A 24,936-nucleotide genomic window follows, 5' to 3' on the forward strand; every position below is an offset into this window, starting at 1 on the left:
TCTTATAACAGACTGATTACAAGGAACAATACACAGCCACAAACTGTGTACCAGTAGAGGGAGTATTGGGACGGGAAAAACTGATGTAGATCTAAGATTAATTCAACAAACCCAATGCTGTATAATTAATGTCACTTCTCAGTAAAGGTTTTAAATACTGGTGAATATCTGAATTTAGACACTTCTTGGTATTTGCTACACAGGCACTAAGTCACTGCTTATAAGGAGCAGTAGAGTAAATGCCAACACCGTGGAGAAAGGACTAAATGAGACAGCCTGGTCCCAGAACTCAACTCACGACAAGAACAAAATAAACCAGAGGAACCAAAGGGTACCTCTGGTGAAAACAAAAGTCTAAAGAAACGCCCTATTCAACCAGGCACTTGGTCAGCTGATTTTGTTGTAAAAAGAAAACAAAATCAAACACTGATACCCAATTTCTGAGGTTTCTTTCACCATACAACTCATTTAATACAGACGAACAACTATACTCTACTGTTTAATTATCTTTAACCTTTTTCAAAGGTTTCTGTTGAAGCCTCCCCACCCCCACACTCTTCCTACTCCAGAAACTAATGGCCACTTACTATGCTTGACCCACCCTGCAGTAACCATCTCAGCAAAGAATTTCTAATACTACAAATTCAAAGAGGTAAGAAGGTTTGCGGAAGAAATTAGAGTTTAAAAACAAAAGGGTGGGGAGAAAAAAGACCAGACACAAAGGATGTTTAATCTGATCACATCATTTATAGCTTAAAACCTCCCACGACTGTCCCTATATAGACACTGCCAAAGAATCCCTATTCAGCATAAACCGCCCCACCCCCGAAACATCATTCTAGTTTCATGAGGGCCCATCACCACCCTTCATTCACTTTGTGCTTCTACAACTGTTTTTTTATGCCTTTACACTTGCTGTTAATGCTACTGTAAATGCCCAGTAGAGTAATACAAGCAAAAGACTCTGAGTGGTTTTTTAATCCTTTGTACCAGTGACTTGTCATTTAACTGATATAAACTGTTTCTACAACCAGCAAAAGTGGACCTGTTTCTCATCTACTTCAGAGTTAGAATAAATGAAATAACATACGTAAACTAATGCAGGATGCCAGGTAGAAACTAAAGCACTAAATATTCGTTCCTTTTCCCAGCTACCTCTACATCTCAACTCCTACCTACCCTTTAAACCCCATTTTAAATACATGTTTGTAAAACCTCCCATGTGTTCTATTTACTCCCCCACCCCCCCAAGAATCAACAGCCTATTCTTCTGGCTCATAGAGAAACTTCTATTGTATTTTAATTGTTTGTTGATGGTCTTTCCATTCTATTAGAGAATGAACACCTCCAGGGTGGGATTTTTATCTAGTTACTGTCTACTCCAAATCTGACAGAATCAATAATGGAAGCTTAATTAGCATTTGTTGAATAAATGAATGATCGCATTAAAGTATTAGAAACTAAAACCCTTAGATGGCCTTTCAAATATTTTGATAGTTAACACTTTTTTAAAGAGCAGTCCTATGTTAAAATGGTACCCTAACAGAAATGGAATTATTTTTTTAATGTTTCTGCTCACTATTCCAAACAGTAAGTGCCTCCTATAGGCTAGGAATACCCATCAGTGAACAAAATGAACAAAAGCCCTGTCCCTATGGGCTTATATTTACTACAGGTAAATCTGTGGAAGAGATTATAACAGCAAATTTGTCTGAAAAAAATAGCAAAAGCCACATTTTGTTATTCATCGCCATTACTAAGTATCAAAAGGACCAAACAAAAACAAAAATAAAAACAAAACAAAAAACACCAAACTTCCCACTTCCCATAAAATTTAATTACTCAAAAAAAAAAAAAGGCATGAAATTCACCCAGATTTAGTGTACTTAAGCAAGCAAAACTGATTTAGTGTCTCCCTAGCGCACCCCCCCACCCCCCCCCACCCCCCCCACCCCCCCCACCCCCCGCCACCAAAAAGCTCATGTTAAGGACACATTTCCTTGTAACTAAAAATAACTGTGACTTCTCCTTTGGGAGGTGAGTAATCCTTGTGAGTTTTAAGGATTTTACATGTATAATTACATGCTTTGTATAATCCTAATTCAAAATGTGGTCTATTTCAAAGCTTATTCATGACTTTAGCGTTCCTCATTTTATAAGTAAAGAAGGCCTATGTACTTCGTATCAGGGTTTCTATTCTAAGAGTGTCTTTCTGACAGATGGGTCTCACCAGGACCATGTCTCAACTGGGATGCAGAGTCAGGCAAGCCACCCAGGTGTCAAAGAACAAGGATGTGAGATACACAGGTGTCTACAGTTCCCGCACATCAACCTTTCCAATCTTACCTCCTCTTCATTCTCTTTGTTGCAACCACCTTGGACCCCAAGCTTAGAAGGTCCTTTCTGCATCTCTGTTAAAACACTATTCATGTGTCGACATACCATTTCTCCAAGGAAGAGTTTCCAGCTTCCTTCTCTTAGGATAACTGCATCCTTTTTGAATGCATCAGCCCTCTCTCCCTGAAAGATCTTCTCAGGGAGCCTCGCAAGTTCTATCTGGATTATTCCTACCCCGCTACTCTTACTGGAGTTAAATCCTCCTCACCATTCTGCTACCCACAACAGGGGCTCAATTTTCCCTGCAGATAAAGAGTAAACAGAGTATCCAAATACCCAATACTTGTCACACCTAAACTCTAGGAAGCTTCATTCAAAGATCTCTGCAAAACATTATCCAATTTCAAAATCACAAGATTCACTCTTACTGAACAAATCTTGCCACCTAAAATTGTTATTTCTAGGTCAGAAGGAACAATAAACATGGTTCATGCGTCCCAAGCAGAAAATAGGGAGAAAAGAAACCTGATCATTTGACTTTAGCCGCAAGTTATTTATCAAAGGGTCCTGAAGGCACAGGTAGTTCCTCTACAAAGAGGTTTCATTTCAGCTGTACTTTTTGGTCATTTTGGACTCTAATGTGCCAACTTAATATTTTACTGAGAGACTGGCCCTGCTTCCCTAATTAACAGTACAATAAACAAAAGTCAGTAATGACAGATTTGGGATATAAAGTGCAGTCAGCTAGAGTTTGGTCTCATGGTTCCTAAACAGGGAATTGTATAAATGGGGCTCACTTGCCCTTAAAGACTATAAGGAAGGGGGTGAAAAACATAGTATGTCAAGCAGTGAATGGACAAATCATTAGGAGTCCCAGGTTTAAAGAGTTATCAAGCGCCAGCCATAGGGGGGAAAAAAAAACTTCAACAGCACTCTAAAGGAAACAAACTGACTTATAAAATGAAACACTTAAAAAGCATCAGCAGCATGTCTTAGAAAAATTACTAGATTTACAACCCCCTACTTTCCCTCAAAAGTGCTTTCTAATAATACCGAGCACATTCCAAATAGCTTCTGTCTGCCAAGAACTTGCCAATTGTACCTCCCCTGCTCAGCAACCAGGGTGAAAAATCAATGCCAAGGGAACCTTAATCCTTTCATTTTTGAAGTAATTGCAAACATCTATCTTGCTGGGCATTTATCCACAGGGGGAGTGGATCCTAAATGAATTTAATAAGTGAACATGACCTTTAATAGATAATTTGGTTCCCAATGGAAAGAGAGGCAAAGCAAAAAAGAATGGGTAGATATGGATTTAAAGAAAAAAGTTAGAAAAACACAGAGAAGGAATTCATTTGGGAAAATATATGAAAGCAAGAGGCAACAAAACAGTGATGGCAAAAGGAAAAAAAAAAACAACTAATACTCCAAAGAAATGACTAGAGAAGGAACGAGTATATGGGTAGCAAAGAATAGAGTCCAGAATCACTTGATTAACTTTAAAAATTATCTTACTGGGAATTTAAGACTGATGGGACTCGGAGTTTGGAATCCTAGAAAAGAAAAGGGGCTAGCAGTAGAAAAAGTGAGACAATACAGTAAAGCGACCCTCCCCTCAGAAGCTCTAGAGGGACATCAGGTAGGGCTGGATCAAGGTGATGACTGGGGTTCACAGAAGTGCTAGGAGATGTAACAATCGCGCGGACTCACTTTCCATGGGAGATCGAAGATTCCACGTGGGCTTCTGGGAGGCCACAACGAACACCACCACCCCCACACACCCTCCGCCGGACACTTAGAGCCCAGAGTAACAAACAGATGGGCTCTTGGAACCAGACATGTGGAATGTTCTTGGGGCCACTAAGCCCCGACGAGGACCCCAGCGGGGCAAAAGGAATGCAGGGACCAGGGTCAAGGGCGCCCTTCGCAGAGAACCAACTCACCGATGCCGAGCCCCACGACCAGGCGGCCGGCGAGCAGCGTCTCCTTGTTGTTGGCCGCGGCCAGCACCGCGGACCCGGCCGTGAAGAGGGCACTGGCCAGCAGGATGGCGGCGCGGCGGCCGAAGACGCCGTTGAGGGCCCCGCCGGCCAGCGCCGAGACGGCGGCCGCCCCCACGGTGCTGGACACCAGCAGCTCCTGCCACAGCGCGTCCAGGCTGAGCTGCCGCTTGAGCAGCAGCATGGCCCCCGACACCACGCCGGTGTCATAGCCGAACAGGAAGCCGCCCAGCGCGGAGAAGACGGCCACCACGTACACGAAGGCGGGGGTCTCGTCCTGCTGGAACTGCCGCCGCGCCGCGCGCTCCAGGTCCCCGACGCCGCCGCCGCCCGCGCCCGCGCTCTGCAGGCTGGCGCTCGACTCGGCGGCCGCCAGGAGGCTGCGCTCCCCGGCCGCGCTCGCCGCGTCCGGCTCCTGCTGCTTCCTGCGCCGCTCGCCCATGAGGCTGCTCAGGCTCCGCAGCGTGTACTCCACATTCTCGCTCGCCTTGCGGGACATAGGGCAGGGGCCCGGGACTTCCCGGGGGGGCGAGGCTCCGCGGGCCGGCGGTCTCCGAGGGCTGGACAGCCCAAAAGGGCAGGACCTACGCCGCCGCCTTCCTCCTCCCGCCTCCCGCTCCGGCTGCCACGGCAGCAGCCGCCGCCGCGGCTGCTCCGGGGAGAAAGTTGCTGCCCGCGGAGCTCCGGCGCTGCGGAGTTGGAGCCTGGCGGGTCTCACTCGAGACTCACGCCCCGCGCCTGCCGAGCTGGCGCTGCGGAGCGGGCGGGAGGCGGGGCCGCGGGTCACGTGCACCCCGGGCCAGCGGGGCAGGGCCGCGGAGACGCTCCGCCCCCTCCCTGGGTGGAGCCAGGCTCGGGCCGCCCGAGACCTCTAAACCCCACCCTCCCGGTCTGAGGCGACCTCTGACCCAGGCTCCTTAATTTAGGGTACTGGCATCCTTAGGAAATAACCAGGCGTGGGGGCTGCAACTGGGGAGCTGGCCAGTGTGGGAATGCCAAGTTAATAGGCTTCAGACGAGAGAAAAGAGCTGCGATGCTTGCACAGTGTGGGAAGCTAGGGAGAGAAACCCTTAAAACAGCCTGATCTGCCTTCTAGCAACCGAGGGATGGCCAAAGCTGGAAAAAGCCTAGGAAGATATATCCTGCTATGGTACATAGCAAGCCTTCTTTCTTCTATAATAGTGTGACGTAAATGAGCTAGCTCTGGAACATTCACAGCTGTGTTCTCCCATCTCTACAAGCAGTCTCCCCTCATTGCCAGTCTCTCCTCAATTTATGCTTATTGTAAAGATATGGTACATCTTAATTCTTTAAGGACAGAGGTAACGCACCCCTCCTGCCGATGAATCCCAAAATTCTCCATGAATTCCTGATGTGTAAAAAAAAAATTTACATGTATGCATTCCACTGGTGTATAACCAGATACTTCCCACTGGCAGAAATTAAACCTGTAGAATCCGATCTCTGATTTAATAGGCAGCCTCCACCTCCCTCCCCTAACAGGCGCACCAAATAAAGGAGGTGCCTTATTTGCTTGAAACAAAACAAAGATGGCATTATTTGTAACTGATTTTTTTTAAACTGTTAAATTAATTGCCTGTTGTTGAGTCCCCTCCACTTCAAGTCATTTGTAAATCATTTTATACAGTTCCACTTCAAAAGAGAAAGGTTTCTCTCTAATTTGCTTTCTTTAGGCTGAGGGCATGAGTTAAAGCAACATAGGATTCTATTTCTTACAATTCCAGGGCCCTTATTTCCTTTATTTGAGCAAAAGTTTCTTAGCCTGAGGCCTATTTTTCATGCAGTTTTTTCCTCTTAGAGAAAAAGATTTTGTCATCCCTATTTCAACAAAAAGTTTTATTAGAATTTGCCAAAATTGCTTTCATTTGGATTGTCATGATTATCTCCGTAATATAGCTTTCTTTTCCAGCAACCAGGAAAAATGAATGAATGAGCTGAGAGGGTTTAACTGTTTAAACTGATTGTGTGGCTTTAAAGGAAGGCTCTATCCTGATTCCCAAGGATCAATTAAACAAAGAGCTCTTAGCTCCGGAGCAAGGAACTCTTTAATATTCAGACTTCAGGAAAGATTCAGGTGAGAGCGCATCTTTTTCCGCGTTTACTGTAGAAAACCTGCGCCCCCTGGTGGTGAATCGGCTCACCATTTTTAAAGAGACCGACTCCCTACGTGAGAATCGGCTGATATTGTTAAGTTACTCTTGTTGAGCTACAACAAACTGCCTTTTATTCCAAGCAGGTGTAGTAAGTGCTCCTGAGTATTCTTCGGTAGAAATTCAGATTTGGTGTCACAGAACACGAAACCACTTAAAATTGTTCTGTATCATCAGGACATTTATAAATCTAAGGTCAGATTATATCTCAAAAGAAATACGACATGAAAAAAAAAAGTTATCAGAGAGTTAAGCAGAGTTCTCCTCCGCGTTGGAAGGAGCCAAGTTTATTTTACACCAGAGCGGATTCCTAAATGGAGTTCCCTGAATCCTGCTCCAGCTGCAGACCATGGTGAAATGGAAAGCTCGTCAGCGGAGAGTCAAGACGTTAGTCCCATCACTATTGCTGTTTTACTGTTCAACTTGGAACAAAGCTCTAGGTTACTTTGTACCTTGTTTTCTTACTTGCAGGGCAGATAAATGTTCCACTTTGGAACTCATTGGCTAGAGCGAGCATGGAAAAAACATATTTTGAAATACAAGTGGTTGCCATTACAGAGTAAATAATAATTATAAACATCATGATTAGTTTGCAAGTAAAGTTCAAAAGCCCCTGTTTTAAGTACATTTGCTTTACAAACCTCCAGGAACACTAAGGATTTGCCATAGAAGAGGGGGAAAGGGGGCAACTAGGTGGCTCAGTGGGTTAAACGTCTGCCTTCCGCTTAGGTCATGAACCCAGGCTCCTGGGCTCAGGCTCCTCTTGGGCTCCCTGCTCAGTAGGGAGTGTGCTCCTCCCTCTTTCTCTGCCCCTCCCCCGGCTTGTGCTTGCTTTCTCTTTCTCTCTCTCTGTCAAATAAAGTAATAAATCCTTAATAAAAATAAAAAAAAAAAAAAAGGAAGAGGGGTAGAAGAGGTTTTAGTTACACTGCTCTAGATCCTGAGTAACAGACCAAAGAATTGGGTTACTAACTCTATAGAAGTTGTTGTCTGTAGTGGGGGTAGTAGCAGTGTTGTCCTTGTGTTTATTGGATCTTTATTTTTAATTTTATGAGTAATTGATCCTTGCTGTAAAACAGTCTAAAAAGAAACACATAAATCTCTTCCTAATCATCTATCCTGCCATAAGAACCCCCCTTCCTCAGAGATAACCACTCCTACCACTTTGATATGTATCTTTCTAGAAACTTCCCTATGAATTTGTATGTATTATGCATTTATGGGTACACAATAAAATGCAAAGGTTGTTTTGTTTTTGCATTATTTAGATTGCAAAGGAGAAAACAACCCCAATCAAACTGGTTTAAACCAAAATCATAAGGAAGAGAGAGACTGTTGGTTCCTGTCTCTGAAATGTCTGTAATAGGCTGTTTTCAAAGAAGCTGGATGTAGGACTCAAACTCCAGCATGTCCCCAAGAAGAGACTTTGCTCCATCTGTCCACTTTCCAATTCCATTTTCAAACTCCACTTTCAAATTCCACATTGTGGTCACACGGCTACAGCAAGCTCCAAACTCTATATCCAATCATGTTTAAGGGTCAAAAAAGGGTTTCTTTCTCTGAAATCCTCAAAAACTTATTGTACCGTATCCAGTTAGATCTGTCAATTATATGCCTATCCTTGACCCACTTACTGTAGCTGAGAGATTGCTTGCTAACCAGTTAGGGCCTACCATTGTCCACATCTTGAGCTATGAATGGAGGTAAATCATATGGCTGAGGTTGTGAAACCTGGGTAGAATTTTGCCAGAAGACAAGTAAAGAAATACTGGACCATAAAACCAACAGATTTGAGTTACTATAAGTAGCTAGTACAATGACATGGCATAAAAACTAAGTAAAGCATTTCAAGGATGAGAGACAAGCTAAGCAAGTCAAATATATTGCATAGACATCAAAGAAAATAAAAATTCACATGAAATCATTAACTATTTCTATGAAAAAGTCAATGGTGAAGATTAATGTATACCACCATGACTATAGTTAATTGTTAATAATAATATGTGGTATACTTTAAATTTGCTAATAGAGTGTATCTTAAGTGTTTTCACACACAAAAAAAACTCTGTTAGGTGGTGAATATACTATATGCTAATTAGCTTCACTGTGGTCATTATTTCACAATGTATATGCATATCAACATCTTAATATATGCAATTTTTATTTATCAATCATGCCACAGTAAAGCTGGGAGAGGCGAAAGGTAATTGCTAAGAATCAGAATATTGTTTTGATGGTCTTATCTTCAGAAACTCCGTAATGCCAGAATCCTGCCCTATTGACAATTCCTTCTTTCTGTACAAGTAATAGACAATAGCAGCACCAGAATAAACATACTATATTGCTAATAAGCACAAAAATAAAGTGTGGGTCTCTTGGCATGTTTATGAAATGTAACAATGGGTGCTTAGGCAGTCCCCCCAAAATCTTGCCTTTCTTCAACTTGCTTTAAGGAGTAGGAAAGATGGGATGAGGGAGGGAAAGAATGCAGAGTAAGAAAAAAAGACAATCAGCATGCCCCACTAGACGAATGCCCTGTCTAGATCTGCTTACTACAGGGAGACGGAATAGGAAACACAAAAGAAAGCATGAGTCATGGATGATATTTTAACACACATTGATCTTGTCCACTAATAACCACGACCCAACCAGGAAGAGAACCTGTAACACAATGTAATATCTTCTCCTCTTTGGGGTGGAAAAGCTTGCAATAACTCTTCCCAGTTGGAGACTTAAAAAAAAAAAAAGATTTTATTCATTTGAGAGAGTGTGTGCGAGTGAGAGAGAGAAGGATTGGGGGAAAGGGCAGAGGGAGAGGGAGAAGCAGACTCTCCACTGAACAGGGCTCCATCCCAGGACCCTGAGATCATGACCTGAGCCAAAGGCAGATGTTTAACTGGCTGAGCCACCCAGGTGCCACTGCCATGCACCTCCACCCCCAACACATACACATTCAGAGACTTTAAAGAGAGTAATTTCAATTAAGAGAAAAATAGCAAATGTAGCGGCGTTTTCTAGAAGTCTCTTAGTAGATGTAATAAAGGAGGGAAGAGCTTAAAGGCTTATCAGGATCAAGGGTAAGGATGGGGGTTCAGACATGACTTGAGTTTACTCATATGCTAAAGTGAAAAGAAGAAATTCACAATTCAAGAGCCTAAATGATTGATAGAGCAAAGTCCCAAAGAAGACACAGGGTAAGAGCAAGTTCATCAGGGGAGAAGCTAATTTAGCCATGGGGTGAGGGAACACTTCTTCCTCTGAGAAAAAGGCAAGCAAAAAAGGATAGTAGGAAAGAAGAACATGGCATTAATAATAAGAATGAGGAAATAGTTCTATTAAATGAATGATAGGGCAGGGAAAGGGGAATGGAGTAAACCTAGATACTGTAGCAGAAAGACCCAAGTTCCTATCTTTACTCTGTTAATTATGTGACTGTGTGACTTGAGCAACTTACTTATTTCTCGAAGTTTCTAATTTTCTCTTCTGTAAAAGGGAGATAATAACATTGTATCAGTATTTACATAGTTTCAATTCTGAATAGCAGAAAATCCATACTCAAAATATGTTATTATACATTACAGAAATGTATTATTGCATGAATTTGAATGTTAAGAGGGGCAGCATGAAGAATGTTATAAACATCCTTTGAAAAATGACATCGAAGTTCCAAATTCTATCCTTTTCTCCCCTCTACTATTCTTAGGGTACATATTAGGTTGGCACTCCACTGGCTTCCCCTCAAAGTGGTAAGAGGACACCAGCATTTCCAGGTATCATATTTTTTCAAAGTATACAGAAAAATGTAGTGCCTGGTTCCTATCCTCAAATGTAATATATTCCAGGTAAAAAGGCCTGCAAGACCATATGCAAAAATAGCTAACAATACAAATCATAGTGTACCACATTTTTGCTAGAGACAAAAATTCCAATAGCACTCAACTTTATTTGCAGGGTGTCAAAGTATTTCTTATGGGCCCAGATGTGTAGCTACAAGTGGTAACAATTAAAAGAAAACAACTTGGCTTGCCATTTCAAGAAACCCTTTAATTAAACAGGATCCAGTAATCTCAAATGAGAGAAGTGGGAAATATTTGTTTCAAAGTAGAATCACTAATGAAATTAACAACAACTCATCTTCTTAAATTGGGAAGTGATTAATTTGGTGTGATGCTGGTTCTTCAGCAAAGTTCAATCTTTTGGCTAGCAGTGGAAAATTCTTTTCAAATGTTATCTTGTGACATGGGGAGCTCCTCACTAATCACTTTGTCTTAAACATTCAATAGGTTTTGTTTTGCATTTGGAATCCAAACTGTAAAATCAACTGTAATACTGACTCTGTCGAAGATGTAAGCGTGGTAATATTATAACCTGCTATGCCACATTAAGTGTATTAATGATGTTACAACTAAGCAAAATATGCATCTGAATCAACGAACTTATATTTATAGTTGGTCTATGCCATTACTTGGTTAAATTAATAAAGTCTAGTTTCCTATTTTATTTTCTCAACTCAGAAGAACTGAAAACTTCTAATTGGGTAATACAAGTTTTATAACTTATTGTCCTTATCATACTTGAACATGTAAAATATGATCATTAAACTAACTTCAGGCAAAAAATATTTCAGGGGCACCTGGGTGGCTAAGTGAGTTAAACCTCTGCCTTCAGCTCAGGTCATGATCTTAGGGTCCTGGGATCAAGCCCCGCATTGCATTGGGCTCTCTGCTCATGGGGGAGCCTGCTTCCCCCCTCTCTCTGCCTGCTGCTCTGCCTACTTGTGATCTCTGTGTCAAATAAATAAATAAAATCTTTAAAAAATATATTTGGTGAGTGTTGTGAAGTGTGTAAACCTGGTGATTCACAGACCTGTACCCCTGGGAATAAAAATATATGTTTATAAAAAAAAATTAATTTTAAAAAAATATATATATATTTCAGTAAGAGTGGCCAACCTCAATGTTTTCGAAAGAACGCTCTGGTAATTTCCTTCCACACTCTCTTTCACAATTTCTACACTGTATACCATGGGATGTTTTTTATACTTCAAATATACTAAATGACATTTGAGTCATGCCGAAATTACTTTCATCTGATTTTCATGCAGAATCAATAAGTGTGGGACAGAAAACCTTCACGGTAAAAGTAGGAGCATTCACTACTCTCTTCCTTTGATTTTCTTAAACTGGGGACTCTTGTGTTTTCCTAAGTGCAGTTAGAGAAGTTTTATCTATAAATCAGCTCACAATTTAAAAAGGGCATCTTTAGCAAATGAGAGCAGGGCTTGTGCTTGCCCTGTTTACCACCATACCCCCTGAGTCTAGCACATTGCTGGCACATATAAGGGATCAATAAATATTTATTGAATGAGTCCATGAATGAATGAGTGTATGCGTGAGTGGTACCAGCCTGTGTGGCATCACTTTGGCTTGGGTCCATAAGTCATCACTTTTCTACATCTATACCTAATAGAATAAATAACAATTTGAGATAATACAAAGCATTTGTGTAACATATCACCTGACCCCAACTCTATATGTAACTCTACAGTGTCAGATTTTAACAAAACATGTTTTTTCTTAAAAAATCTGTAGCAGAGACTATAGCTTTTAATAGAAATAAGTATGCCATTTCTTATTTAGTTAATTATATTTATTAACATATAATGTATTATTTGCCCCAGGGGTACATATTTACTTTATGAAAAATACTTTTTTTTGCACTGTCCCCCATTGTCCTTAATCCTAGTATTTTCCTACTGCCCATATACAAAAAAGCTGATCATATGAACCATTATGTACAAAACTATTAAAAGAGACAAAATCATGATTAACTTCAGTGGAGAGGAGAAGAGAGTTCAATGGACTGAAACATAATATTTTAAAAATAAAATGAAATGGTATGTATTTTCTCCAGCTCAAAGCGATAATATCAAAAACAAAATTATTACAATAGAATTATTCTTATTCCTAATCCGTACCAAAATTGTTGATGAAATGTCAACTGATCAAATTAGAGTAAATAATTTTTGTTTGCTTGGGTTTTATAATCTACTTACTTTTTACATTCATCTGGCCAATTAGTGATCACCATTCTTCATTAATTTGGGGAAACCCTAGGCTACAAATAGAAAAGAACAACTTCTGTGAGCTACCTCCACTGTATTAAACATCTTAACCAGCTACTAACCAGACACAGGATCACCATGCTTATCATTCTGTAGTTTTGCATATTATTCTAAAAAAAAAGTCTAATAAAGGAAAAATTGCATAAATCCCCAAACATGGAATAGGATACATAATTTGAAAATCTTTGAAAAGAAAAACTTGACAATTTTAAAGCTCAGTGCTAAGTCAATCTACTTATCAATCAATGGTCTGTCATCTTGAAAAATTGCTTTGAACTCTGTGAGAACAAGAAAGGCATTGAATACTTGGCAGCTCTTCCTAATCCAAAAGAAAGAAAGAGAAAAGAAAAATTCTAAGTGTGAAAAAGCATTCTTTAGATCACAATACAAAAACAAATGTGTTTCTGAGCTGAAGAGCTAAGATAATTTCATTATTTTCTCTGAGTCATTGAATTGTTATAAGAGATATTTGAAGGAATACTGAAAAATTCAGTAAACAGGTTATTGCCACTGGCTAATGATGACAGATATTCATCAGGGAGTGATTTGGTAAGAAAATAAGAATGTAACAGTGCACTGACTAGAAAAGCAAAGTCGATTTCCTCTGTATGATTTTTGTTTTGTAAAATTGCCATGAAATTTCCATGCAGGAGCCCTGGAGTAATCACAGCTATTTCTCACAGACCTACAGGCGAAGTGTAGACTCGGCTTTCAATTATCATACTGATGGATGAGAGACTCACAGTGTGAATGATAGGGAGAAAAGCAGTCAACTACATATACTCATAATTTTAAAGCCCCTACTGACATTAAAAAATAATGCTTCAAGTTTCCACTATACTGTAGGTATGTAGCAAAATTGCTTTGTGTCTTTTATTTTTAAAACCTGTGTTGTATTAGAATTTTCTCTTTTTTTAAATTTATGTTCCAACAACACCTGCATTTTTTAGAAAACTCTCAACTTATAGCAGACATTTATCATACTTTGTGATCTCTTCACACACTGGGGCACACTCTGGAAAACTGCTTGTATTATGAGTCTCAGAAGAAGCTCACTTTCCCTGGCAATGCTTGGAGTTAGGAGCAGGTATGTGACTCAGGTTCAGCCAATCAAACACGACTGCACAAGACTTGAATTGGAAGAGAGTAACACGAACAGGGATGTCTAGCTTAGCAAGGATGGCAGAGACTGGTAGAGGGCATACATATAGCAATGGGTGAGGTGGGGAGAGGGTATACATATAGCAGCAGGCATGGTGAGGGTGTGCCATGTCCAAATTTGGCAGCAGGAGCTGTGGTATTTTCACGCAGCAGCAGCAGCAGCAGCAGCAGCAGCAGCAGCAGCAGGAGTGTCTCCACTGTAGAAGCCTGGATATAGTTGGAAGCATAGCCTCTATGTACGCGTCTATGGCTCTTGCAAAATTCTGTGATCACATACATATATAATATATGATGGCCATAGAACAAATGCTAGGAGAGGAGAAATGACAGTATACACTTTAGATGTGGAGCATTGGGCAAAATGAGTGAAAGGGAATGGGAGATGCAGATTTCCAGTTTTGAAATGAATAATCATGGGGAATATAGTTAATGATGTTGTAATAGCATACTATGTGTATGGATGGTGTCTATACATATGGTGAGCATAGCATATGGTATAGAGGTATTGAATCACTATGTTGTACATTTGAAACTACTGTAACATTGTGTGTCAACTATATTTGAATAAAAAATTTAAGTATGTACTTGTAATGTTCTCATTCTATATGTGAAATGACATAATATTATATATTAAAGATATACAACATAAAACTTCAATCACCAAAATAATACAAAAGATATTATAGGAATTAAGCCAAAAAAGTGGATAAAGTGAAATAAAAACCCAATCCAAAAACCCAGTCCTGTCAATAATCATACTGGAGGTAAATAGTCTAAGGGCACCCATTAAAAGACAAAAATGATCAGTTTGGGTATAGAACACAGAACTATTTTCTGCCTATAAGAAGCCAATGTTAAATGTAAATGATATGTGAAAGGTTATATTTATTTTTTGTATATTAAATATAAAAGGATGGACAAAGATAGAGCATGCTAACACAGTCAAAAGAAAGCTGGAGGGGTGCGTGGGTGGCTCAGTGGGTTAAAGCCTCTGCCTTAGGCTCAGGCTGTGATTCCAGGGTCCTGGGATCGAGCCCCCACATCGAACTCTCTGCTCAAGGGGGAGCCTGCTTCCTCCTCTCTCTCTGCCTGCCTCTCTATTTGTGATCTGTATCTGTCAAATAAATAGATAAATAAAATCTTAAAAAAAAAAAAGAAAGCTGTAGTGGCTATATTAATACAGACAAAATTTTAGAGCAAAGAATATAACAGTTCATTTCATAATGATAAGAGTCTATGAAGATTACATAATCCTAAAATTTTCGGCATCTAAAAGCAGAGTTTGAAAATGCATGACAGACATGCAAGAGAAACAGACAAAACCACAACTACAGTCAAAGATTTAATATCCCTCTGTCGATAACAGATAGCTCTCATATACAGAAAATAGTATATCATAAGCATATTAAAGATGTGAATAACACTATCAACAACATTAACCTAATTGATACTTGAAGAACATTTTCAACAAATAGCAGAATATACATTCCTTTCAAGTATATAATAATCCAATCAACCAAGTTAAATCAAATCTGGGGCTTCAAAACTAGTGTTAATCCATTCACAATGACTCACGACATCCAAAGTATATTCTCTGACCACACGGAATTACATTGGACTCAATACTAGAGAGTCCCTAAATATTTTTGAATAAATAGCACACTTCTAAATAAACCAGAGTTCAAAAATGGAATAACGAGGGAGATTAGAAAGTATTTTGAACTGAATGAAAATGTTAACACAACCAATTAAATTTTTTTGAGATCCCACTGAAACAACTCAGGAGAAATTCAGACCACCAAACACTCATAACTGAAACAGAAATAGATCTCCAATCAATGATCTCAGCTTCAAACTTCAGAAACAAAAAGAAAAAGCAAAGGAAACTAAGTAGGAGAAAGGAAATAATAAGGGTCAGAGTAGAAATCAATGAAGTAGAAGGAAAGATATAATAAAAATCAGAGTGAAAATCTGTTAAATGAAAAACAGTAATAATCAATGAAACTAAAGCTGGTTCTTTAAGAAGATTCACAGAAGTGATAATTTTCTTACTGGACTGATCAATGAAAAAAAAATAGAAGACACACATTACCAGTGTAAAGAATGAGAGAGGTGACATCATTGTACATTCCACAAATACTAATAGAATAATAAGGGAATATCATAAATAACTCATGCCAAAAATTTTGTGAAATGGACATATTCCTTAAAAGAGATGAACTACACAAAAAGAAAAAGATAATCTGAATAGGCTTAGGTCGCTAAGAAACCACTCGTGTGTAATTTAAAACTTTTCCATGAGGAAAATTCCCAGTCCAATTGGCTTCACCGGTGAAGGTTACAAAACATTTAAAGGGAAGATAATACGATTTCACACTAACTCTTTTAGAAAATTAAAGAAGAGGGAATACATTAGTATTATCCTAATTCTAAAACCACAGTCATTACAAGAAAACTACAAAACCTTCATGTACACAGATGCAAAATTTCTACATAAAGCTTAGTTAATTAAATCCAACAATATATTGAAAGAATAATACATCAGGACAAGTGGGTAGTCCTAGCAATGCAAAGTTCCACTCAAAAATCGATCAATATAATTCACTATATTAAAAACTTACTTTAAAAAGCCATATGGTCATCTCAACAGATGCAGAAAAAAATTTGAAAAATACAAAATCCATTTCTGAATAAAGAAAAAAATTCTGAGCAAGGTAGGAATAAAAAAACAATTAGGGACTGGTGGAAAATATTTGCAAATTTTATATCTGATAGAAGGCTTATATCCAAAATAAATAAAATACTCTTGAAATTCAATTATAAAGCAAAAGACTCAATTAAAAGATGGGTGTAATAACCAGAAAAACACTACACCAAAGACAACATATGGATAGTAAATATGAACTTGAAATTATGCTAGACATTCATTAGTCAACCAAGACATATAAATTAAAACACATGATAAGTTAATTTTATGTACCTATTAGAGTGACTATTCTACACACCTAATAGAATGGCTATGCTAAAAATAAATGTACTGACATTATCAATTGGAACTTTCATCTGTCAGTGTGAATGTTAAATGATACAACCACTTTTGAAAAAGCTTGTCACTTTCTTTAAAAAGTAAAAAAATACATACCTATTCAATCATCCCACTCCAAGGTATTGCTCTATGAAGATAAAAATATATGTCCATACAATACTTTGTTGATGTTTATAGAAGTTTTAGTTGTAGTGGACAGAGAATGAAAAAAAAAAAAAAAATGTCCATCAGCAAATGAACGGACACACGTGGCATACGTGTAAATGGACAACTGATCAACAATACAAAGAAATGAGCTATTGGTGCATTACAATATACAGGAATCTCAAAATAATCGCACTGAATGAAACAAACATGACAAAAACAGTACACACTATAGAATTTATATAAATAAATTTATATAAATTTATTTGTGTAGTTATATAAAGTTTATATAAAGTTATTTTTAAAGTGAACTAATCTCTCATAAAAGAAAGCAGGTATTGGTTGTCTTGGGAAGGCGTTGGGGGAAGGAGGACAGAGGGAGAAAATTTCAAAGGGTCTCAAAGAAGTATCTGAGGCGGATGGTTTTGTTCATTACCTTGATTGTGGTGATGGGTTCTCAGTTGTCTACATATGTCAAAACTTACCAAACTGTATACTTTATATATATGAAGTTTACTGAATGCCAACTATACCTCAATAATGCTGTCTTTTTTTTTTTTAAGATTTTATTTATTTATTTGACAGAGAGATCACAAGTAGGCAGGTAGAGAGAGAGGAAGGGAAGCAGGCTTCCTGCTGAGCAGAGAGCCCAATGTGGAGCTCGATCCCAGGACCCTGGGATCATGACCTGAGCTGAAGGCAGAGGCTTTAACCCACTGAGCCACCCAGGTGCCCCAATAATGCTGTCTTTAAAAGCTTAAATACATCTTGTTTCAGGAAGACGTAAAATAAGTTTTTTCTATTTTATATGCTGACTTTATTATTATTTAAGCATGTAAAATCTCTTGTCCACTAGGATGGGCAGGCTGGCTTGTACTTTCTTGTTCACTTGCTCTCGCAAAATAAATAAATAAATAAATAAAATCTTAAAAAAAAAAACTAAAAATATTTGAGAAAAATTAGGATTTTTTTTTTTTTCCTTAGGTATGTCAAGAATATATAAGCTAGGGAGGCCTGGGTGGCTCAATTGGTTAAGCCGCTGCTTTTGGCTCAGGTTGTGATCCCAGGGTCCTGGGATCAAGTACCACTTCGGACTCCTTGCTCAACAGGGAATCTGCTTCTCTCTCTGCCTCTGCCTGCTTGTGCGCATGCTCTCTCTCTGACAAATAAATAAATAAAAATATTTTTAAAAATATATATATAAGCTATATGTAGATATCAGTCTATTTTATTGTTTACTTACTATACAATATACATGGATCTATTATAAAAAGTTAAAATTGATCAAAACTTATGCACACACAGATGTTGCATGATGCCATTGGCAGCCCAGAGGAATGGAAACAAAGATAAGGATGATGCAGTACTAAATTATAACTGCATAAAATCAATTGCAGGACATGCTGGACTGCCGTAGTAAATTTTTTTCTTTTTTTTTTAATTTTTAAAATTTATTTCCAGAGTAACAGTATTCATTATTTTTGCACCACACCCAGTGCTCCATGCAATCTGTGCCCTCTCCAATACCCATCACCTGGTTCCCCCAACCTCCCACCCTCCACCCCTTCAAAACCCTCAGATTGTTTTTCAGAGTCCATAGTCTCTCATGGTTCACCTCCCCTTCCAATTTCCCTCAACTCCCTTCTCTCTTACTCCCCTTGTCCTCCATGCTATTTGTTATGCTCCACAAATAAGTGAAACCATATGATAATTGACTCTCTCTGCTTGACTTATTTCACTCAGCATTATCTCTTCCAGTCCCATCCATGTTGCTACAAAAGTTGGGTATTCATCCTTTCTGATGGAGGCATAATACTCCATAGTGTATATGGACCACATCTTCCTTATCCATTCGTCCGTTGAAGGGCATCTTGGTTCTTTCCACAGTTTGGTGACCGTGGCCATTGCTGCTATAAACATTGGGGTACAGATAGCCCTTCTTTTCATGACATCTGTATCTTTGGGGTAAATACCCAGTAATGCAATGGCAGGGTCATAGGGAAGTTCTGTTTTTAATTTCTTGAGGAATCTCCACACTGTTCTCCAAAGAGGCTGCACCAACTTGCATTCCCACCAACAATGGAAGAGGGTTCCCCTTTCTCCACATCCCCTCCAACACATGTTGTTTCCTGTCTTGCTAATTTTGGCCATTCTAACTGGTGTAAGGTGGTATTTCAATGTGGTTTTAATTTGAATCTTCCTGATGGCTAGTGATGATGAACATTTTTTCATGTGTCTGATAGCCATTTGTATGTCTTCATTGAAGAAGTGTCTGTTCATATCTTCTGCCCATTTTTTGATATGATTGTTTTGTGTGTGTTGAGTTTGAGGAGTTCTTTATAGATCCTGGATATCAACCTTTTGTCTATAGTGTCATTTGCAAATATCTTCTCCCATTCCGTGGGTTGCCTCTTTGTTTTCTTGACTGTTTGCTGTGCAGAAGCTTTTGATTTTGATGAAGTCCCAAAAGTTCATTTTTGTTTTTGTTTCCTTTGCCTTTGGAGACATATCTTAGAAGAAGTTGCTGTGGCTGATATCGAAGAGGTTACTGCCTATCTTCTCCTCTAGGATTCTGATGGATTCCTGTCTCATGTTGAGGTCTTTTATCCATTTTGAGTTTATTTTTGTGTTGCCGTAGTAATTTTGTAAACACCTCCTGTTGCTCATGCAGAGAGCTCAAGCTTTGTGAGCAATTGCTTAAGATGCCCTGTGCTGCTAATTGTCTCCAAGTGAGCAGTAAGTGGCCCTATCACAACAAAAGTTCTCCTTTCCCTGTTCTTGCTATTAGAGTGGTTTTGGAGAGCCAATGTCATACTTGGGTTTTCACCTGCATGTCCGGTTGGTGCTCCTGAGCCCTGCACCATTCAAGAGTCAAGTGTACAGCGATGCTGAAGAGAATCAGAATTCATCATATTAACATTCGCATGTTACAAAATCTGAGCATATTTGAAATGTCCTTGTATTTTCTTTTTTAGTTCTAATTAAATAATTCAGTGATTGATTTGAAATTTGGTTTTAAATTAAGCCCTTTTTAAGTATATATATTGAAATAGTTGAGAGAACTTAAAGATCACATTATTTAGAAGATTAATATCCTTATAAGAACTCATTTTATACTTGAAAAAATTTTAAGTCCTATAATCAGAGGTCTTAAGAAGGAAATTGAATATTTTATATTTACAAATATATTTTCAAAATATTTAAACATATTAAATGGGACCTATCAAACATATTTCAGAAACTACTAAAATTTACTGAAATTTATTTTTTTTTAAAGATTTATTTATTTGACAGACAGAGATCAGAAGTAGGCAGAGAGGCAGGCAGAGAGAGAGAGAGAGAGAGAGGAGGAAGCAGGCTCCCTGCTGAGCAGAGAGCCCGAAGTGGGGCTCCATCCTAGGACCCTGGGATTATGACCCGAGCTGAAGTCAGAAGCTTTAATCCACTAAGCCACCCAGGTGCCTGAAATTTATTTTTTTTTTAAGATTTATTTATTTATTTTAGAAAGAATGGTGGGGAAGGAGGGGCAGAGGGAGAAGGGGAGAGAGTCTCAAGCAGACTGCACTGAGCTTGGAGCCCTACACCAAACTTGATCTCATGACCCTGCAATCACAACCTGAGCTAAAAATAAGCCTGACGCTCAACCAACTGAGCCACCCCTGTGCCCGCAAGATTTACTGAACTTCAAATAGAAAGTTACGTATGTTTAACTTGAGACTTTAAAGAAGAGTCTTGATAAATTATTTCAGATTTTAAAGTCAAAGGAAATCTTAGGATAATCTCTTTTACACTGAGTGTTCTTTTTTTTTTAAAAGATTATTTATTTATTTGAGAGAGAGAGTGGGAGCATAGTGGTGGTAGGGGCAGAGGGAAAGGGAGAAGCAGACTTCCCAGTGAGCAGGGAGCCCAAATCAGGGCTCAATTTCTGCCCTGGGATCATGGTCAGAAGTGAACGCTTACCCAACTGAGCCATCCAGGCACCCCAGACACACTGTTCTTAAGGGCATAAAATTCTCACATTTAATGAGATTTTCCTGTTTTCATTATGAACTTTGTCCAACATTCCTATTGTCCCTTAAATTCTTACATTTTTTAGCCTACAAGTTATCCTGTCAGAGCATTTTCAAAGTATGTAATTCTCAAGGTTGCAGAGAACTATATATGTATACGTATGTGTTTCTTCTATGACTCTGAGTTTCATGAAAGTGGAGATTGCTTTTTATTCTTGTCTTTTATGCACTTGGCAGCAAGGTTGGCACAAAGTAGTTTCTTGATAGATGCTCAGCAGGAGCTCAGAAATCACTGATGAACAAATTTGCTTATTTTTCTTAACTAGAGCTCTTCCCTAGACCTTGTATGCAATTAATCCCGGTATGAAGACCCTTGGCTCTTGTAAGCATACCTCTGGAGGCCTCTGGCAGCTTAGTATCTGACTCCCCCTCTGACGTTTAGAATATTTGCTAGTCTGCCAGTTTTGGTAAGGTCTCTACAGTAAACAAAAAAGCTGGATATTTGTTCTCCATAATCTCTGGCAGCCACCCAGTGGGTTTATGGTGAACATTAAGCCAGAATTTCACGTATAGTTGGGGAAACATGCTATGCTTGTAAAAGGTAACCTTAGGACAGAATCATTAATCAACCATTGTTTATCTTGTGCCTACCATATGCCAGTTCCCCTAGGAGGTCATAGGTTCACAACAGTGAGAACACTGGAGAGATACTGTCCCTTCCCTTATGGAGCTTAACTTCTAGCTTTGAAATTAATTTCTAGTCTTAAAAATAAAATAACTGCAAATTTTGGTATGTGTTCTGCAGAGAACCAATATAAGGATAGCTGAGTTAAAAAAGAATGTCAGTCAGTAGCCATGGGGTAGCATTGGGATGCTTCACGTTTCCTTTAATGGGAAACATAAATGGCCAGGATAATATTTTAAACTAAAACTAAAAATGGAAAAAAGCTAGGCAAGCAGAGGAGATGGAAGACTCTTGGTGGCATAGGAAACATTGTTATCTAGGGACATGAGGTTGGGCGAAGTTTGTCATGTTCAAAGTAAAAGCAGATCATGTGACCAGAACAGGGGGCAGTGCGGTGGTGGTGGCGGGGGAGGGGGGTGATTCATAGAGAATGAGATGATTTTAGAGAAATAGAAGGGAGGGATCTATGAAATCTTCTAGAAGGAATGTATTCCACTGATCAACATTTAGTAAATTTTTTGATCCTCGTCGATGTTTTCTTCTCTTCCCTTGATCTTTGGAACTCTAGAATAAGATGCCAAATCATTCATTTACTCTTTAATATTCTTGCAAGGTGTTCTGCTCGTTAGCACTTTGTGATTGTATAGCAATTAAAATTTATTAATTTTGTTGCAGTTCAAAATAATTTAAAAAAATTTTTTTTTTAAGATTTAAAATCTTAACATCTTATTCATGAAAGAGAGAGAGAGAGTGAGAGAGAGAGCCGGAACAGGGGTAGGGGTAAATGGAGAGGGAGAAGTAGACTCCTCACTGAGCAGGGTGCCCAACACAGGGTTTGATTCCAGGACTCTGGGATCATGACCTGAGCTGAAGGCAGACACTTAACGAACCCACTGAGCCACCCGGAACCCCTGATTTTTATTTTTACTGTTAATTCTTCTATCATCAGTGTCTCTGGTGCTTTTATTTTTTTATTTTTTATTTTTTTTAAGGATTTTCTTTATTTATTTGGCAGACAGAGATCACAAGCAGGCAGAGAGAGAGGAAAAAACAGGCTCCCTGTTAAGCAGAGAGCCCAATGTCATGACCTGAGCTGAAGGCAGAGGCTTTAATAAACTGAGCCACCCAGGTGCCCCTCTGGGACTTTTAAATGCCTGCTTCTAACATAATCCCTGTAACGATGTTCCACCCATATGTATTTTTGCCTAGGTATTCTTACATTTTCTCTTCGGTTTCACAACTTCCTTAAGGCACGTATTTTTTGTTTCCTTACGAACAGATCACCGTCTTCGCCATTTACCTCTCAAGCAAAACTATAGCCTTCTATGTCATTATAGTGAAATATTTTTCAAGAGTACTTTAGAATTTTTTTTAAGTTGAACTGTCTTTATTTTGTTTTTGTGGATGAATTTCCTCATTAATCTTTTCTTGTTTTGTTGCTCAAAGAAACATAGACTTGAGTGGACCTTGGAGCTTCTTCAGTCTTCCAACTTCATTTTACCAATAAGCTCCCTTTATTATTCATTATGCAGTGTTTAACAATCTCATATTTGAATTTCTTTTCATTCAACATGGCCTAATTTTTCACGATTCTTTACAATTGATATTATAAATGTCAATGTAGGCTCTCTTAGCAAAATTAGAAAATAGAATGTTTAAAACACATATGCACACACACACTGAGGATTACTCATCCCTAAACTCCCAGGTAAACAGATTTATCTGTTGCCCGTCTTTTATACCAAATTTACATTCATATCCATAAAGTAATAAAAATGTTATTGCTGATATTAACCGTTTGATTGGAAGTAAGCAATGGGACAAATAAGTCAAAAGACAGGTAATTAAATTAGGTCCTATTGTGATACTCAGCCCTCCTTTGTAGAGCTGTCCAGGAGAGGAGTAAGGAGAGCAGTCAGGCTTCCCCAGTTCCCAGCTGGAGTCCTCCAGCCAATGTGCTGTCCTCTCAAGGCTGGGAGGAGGTCTGCACATGTCTTTCTCTCTCATTCTCCTTCATTTGCCAAGGCTGTCCTTTCTTGCTTAAGTAGTTGGCTGACCCAATAACCCTTTGCAGTTTAAACATGTTTAAATGTTTCCTTGGTCTCTGGTTGTCTAATCTGTTACTGAGAAGAAATGCCTTAGCAGAATTTCAGAGAAATGATGTTTTCAGGTATTGACAGAAAAATGCTGATCTGCACGTTGCCATGGCATTTGTGTCTGTTTACAGTTACATTCCTTCAATGGCAGGTAAAGAACAGTCTAATTATCTGCAAAACGCAGCACTTCATCTTGGCAAGGTAGTTCATTAGACTTTGAAATATCTCCATAAATCAGTTGTTTTCTTAGTCTACTGCAGGCTCTAAATATATCTGCCTTAACCAATATTACTATTTACAAGAGCAGAATCCTGTTATTAAAAAGCTGCAGAGATTTTATGATGAAAACCATGAATTTTTTTTTTAAGTGTCTTGGCAAAGAATAAGATTCCATTCGTGAGAAACTCTTCATAAGAAGAAAACGTTCCTATATTTTTAAGTGTTCTATCAGTAACAATACTGTCTATCCGATAAGAAAAGGTCATTACTGATCCTCTCTGCATCTGCCCTTCCTAAGGACAAGAATATAATGCCAGATGTTTTCATTTCCTCTATCTCACACACTGCTGCTTTCACATGTGGAATTTCCATTAACTTGAAAGGTGGCACTGAACCCAGAATAAATAGGTACGTAAAGAGAAAATAAGGAGCGTTACCACAGATGTGGGAAAATGTATTAAATATACACATGTACATTGCAACCCTATCTTTCACCTTCAATCTTGAGCATTAGGATACAGCAAGAGGAAAGTGCATGTTGACTAATAAATTGTAAATTGATTGTTGCTATTTAAAAACAATACATCTAGGGGTGTCTGGGTGGGACAGTGGGTTAAGCCTCTGCCTTCAGCTCAGGTCATGATCTCAGGGTCCTGGGATCGAGCTCTCTCTCTGCCTGCCTCTCTGCCTACTTGTGATCTCTGTCTGTCAAATAAATAAATTAAATCTTAAAAAAAAATACATCTATAAGTTAAAAAATAGATAAAACCACACTAGTGGCTCTAAAATGAAAAATAGAAACAGCCCTCTTCCCTTCTTCCCCACCCATCCCAGTTCTACCGGCACCATCCGCAAGGAGTAAGAAGGACCCATGATTTTTTTTGCTTTTAGTTATTTGGGTGGTTATCCTCAAGCTTGTTACCTTGTGGCTAGAGGAACTTCA

The 24,936-nt window shown here is 38.9% G+C and overlaps 1 protein-coding gene and 1 long non-coding RNA gene across 5 annotated transcripts in view; both read right to left on the reverse strand.

Annotated features, from left to right (window-relative positions):
• The window catches only part of SLC2A13 (solute carrier family 2 member 13), a 363,699-nt gene extending 358,567 nt beyond the window's left edge, over positions 1-5,132 (reverse strand). The window contains exons 1-2 of one of the 2 annotated variants that reach the window (XM_032347765.1): positions 4,468-5,132; positions 4,281-4,341 (exon numbers count right to left, since the gene is read on the reverse strand). In XM_032347765.1, the coding sequence (XP_032203656.1) occupies positions 4,281-4,341; positions 4,468-4,836 (430 nt within the window). In that variant the 5' untranslated portion in view covers positions 4,837-5,132. Of the gene's footprint in view, positions 1-4,280 lie in introns of both variants that reach the window. The other variant, XM_032347764.1, reaches the window with a different exon arrangement.
• A 14,421-nt stretch (positions 5,133-19,553) lies between these two features.
• Positions 19,554-24,936, reverse strand: part of LOC116593491 — a 51,555-nt gene continuing 46,172 nt past the window's right edge. Inside the window, exon 4 of one of the 3 annotated variants that reach the window (XR_004286906.1) lies at positions 19,554-19,838. This is a non-coding gene — a long non-coding RNA (uncharacterized LOC116593491). Of the gene's footprint in view, positions 19,872-21,245; positions 22,243-24,936 lie in introns of those variants that run through there. The other 2 variants (XR_004286907.1, XR_004286908.1) reach the window with 2 other exon arrangements.

This window comes from Mustela erminea, chromosome 6, assembly GCF_009829155.1.
Source record: "Mustela erminea isolate mMusErm1 chromosome 6, mMusErm1.Pri, whole genome shotgun sequence".
In the NCBI taxonomy this organism is placed as follows: domain Eukaryota; kingdom Metazoa; phylum Chordata; class Mammalia; order Carnivora; family Mustelidae; genus Mustela; species Mustela erminea.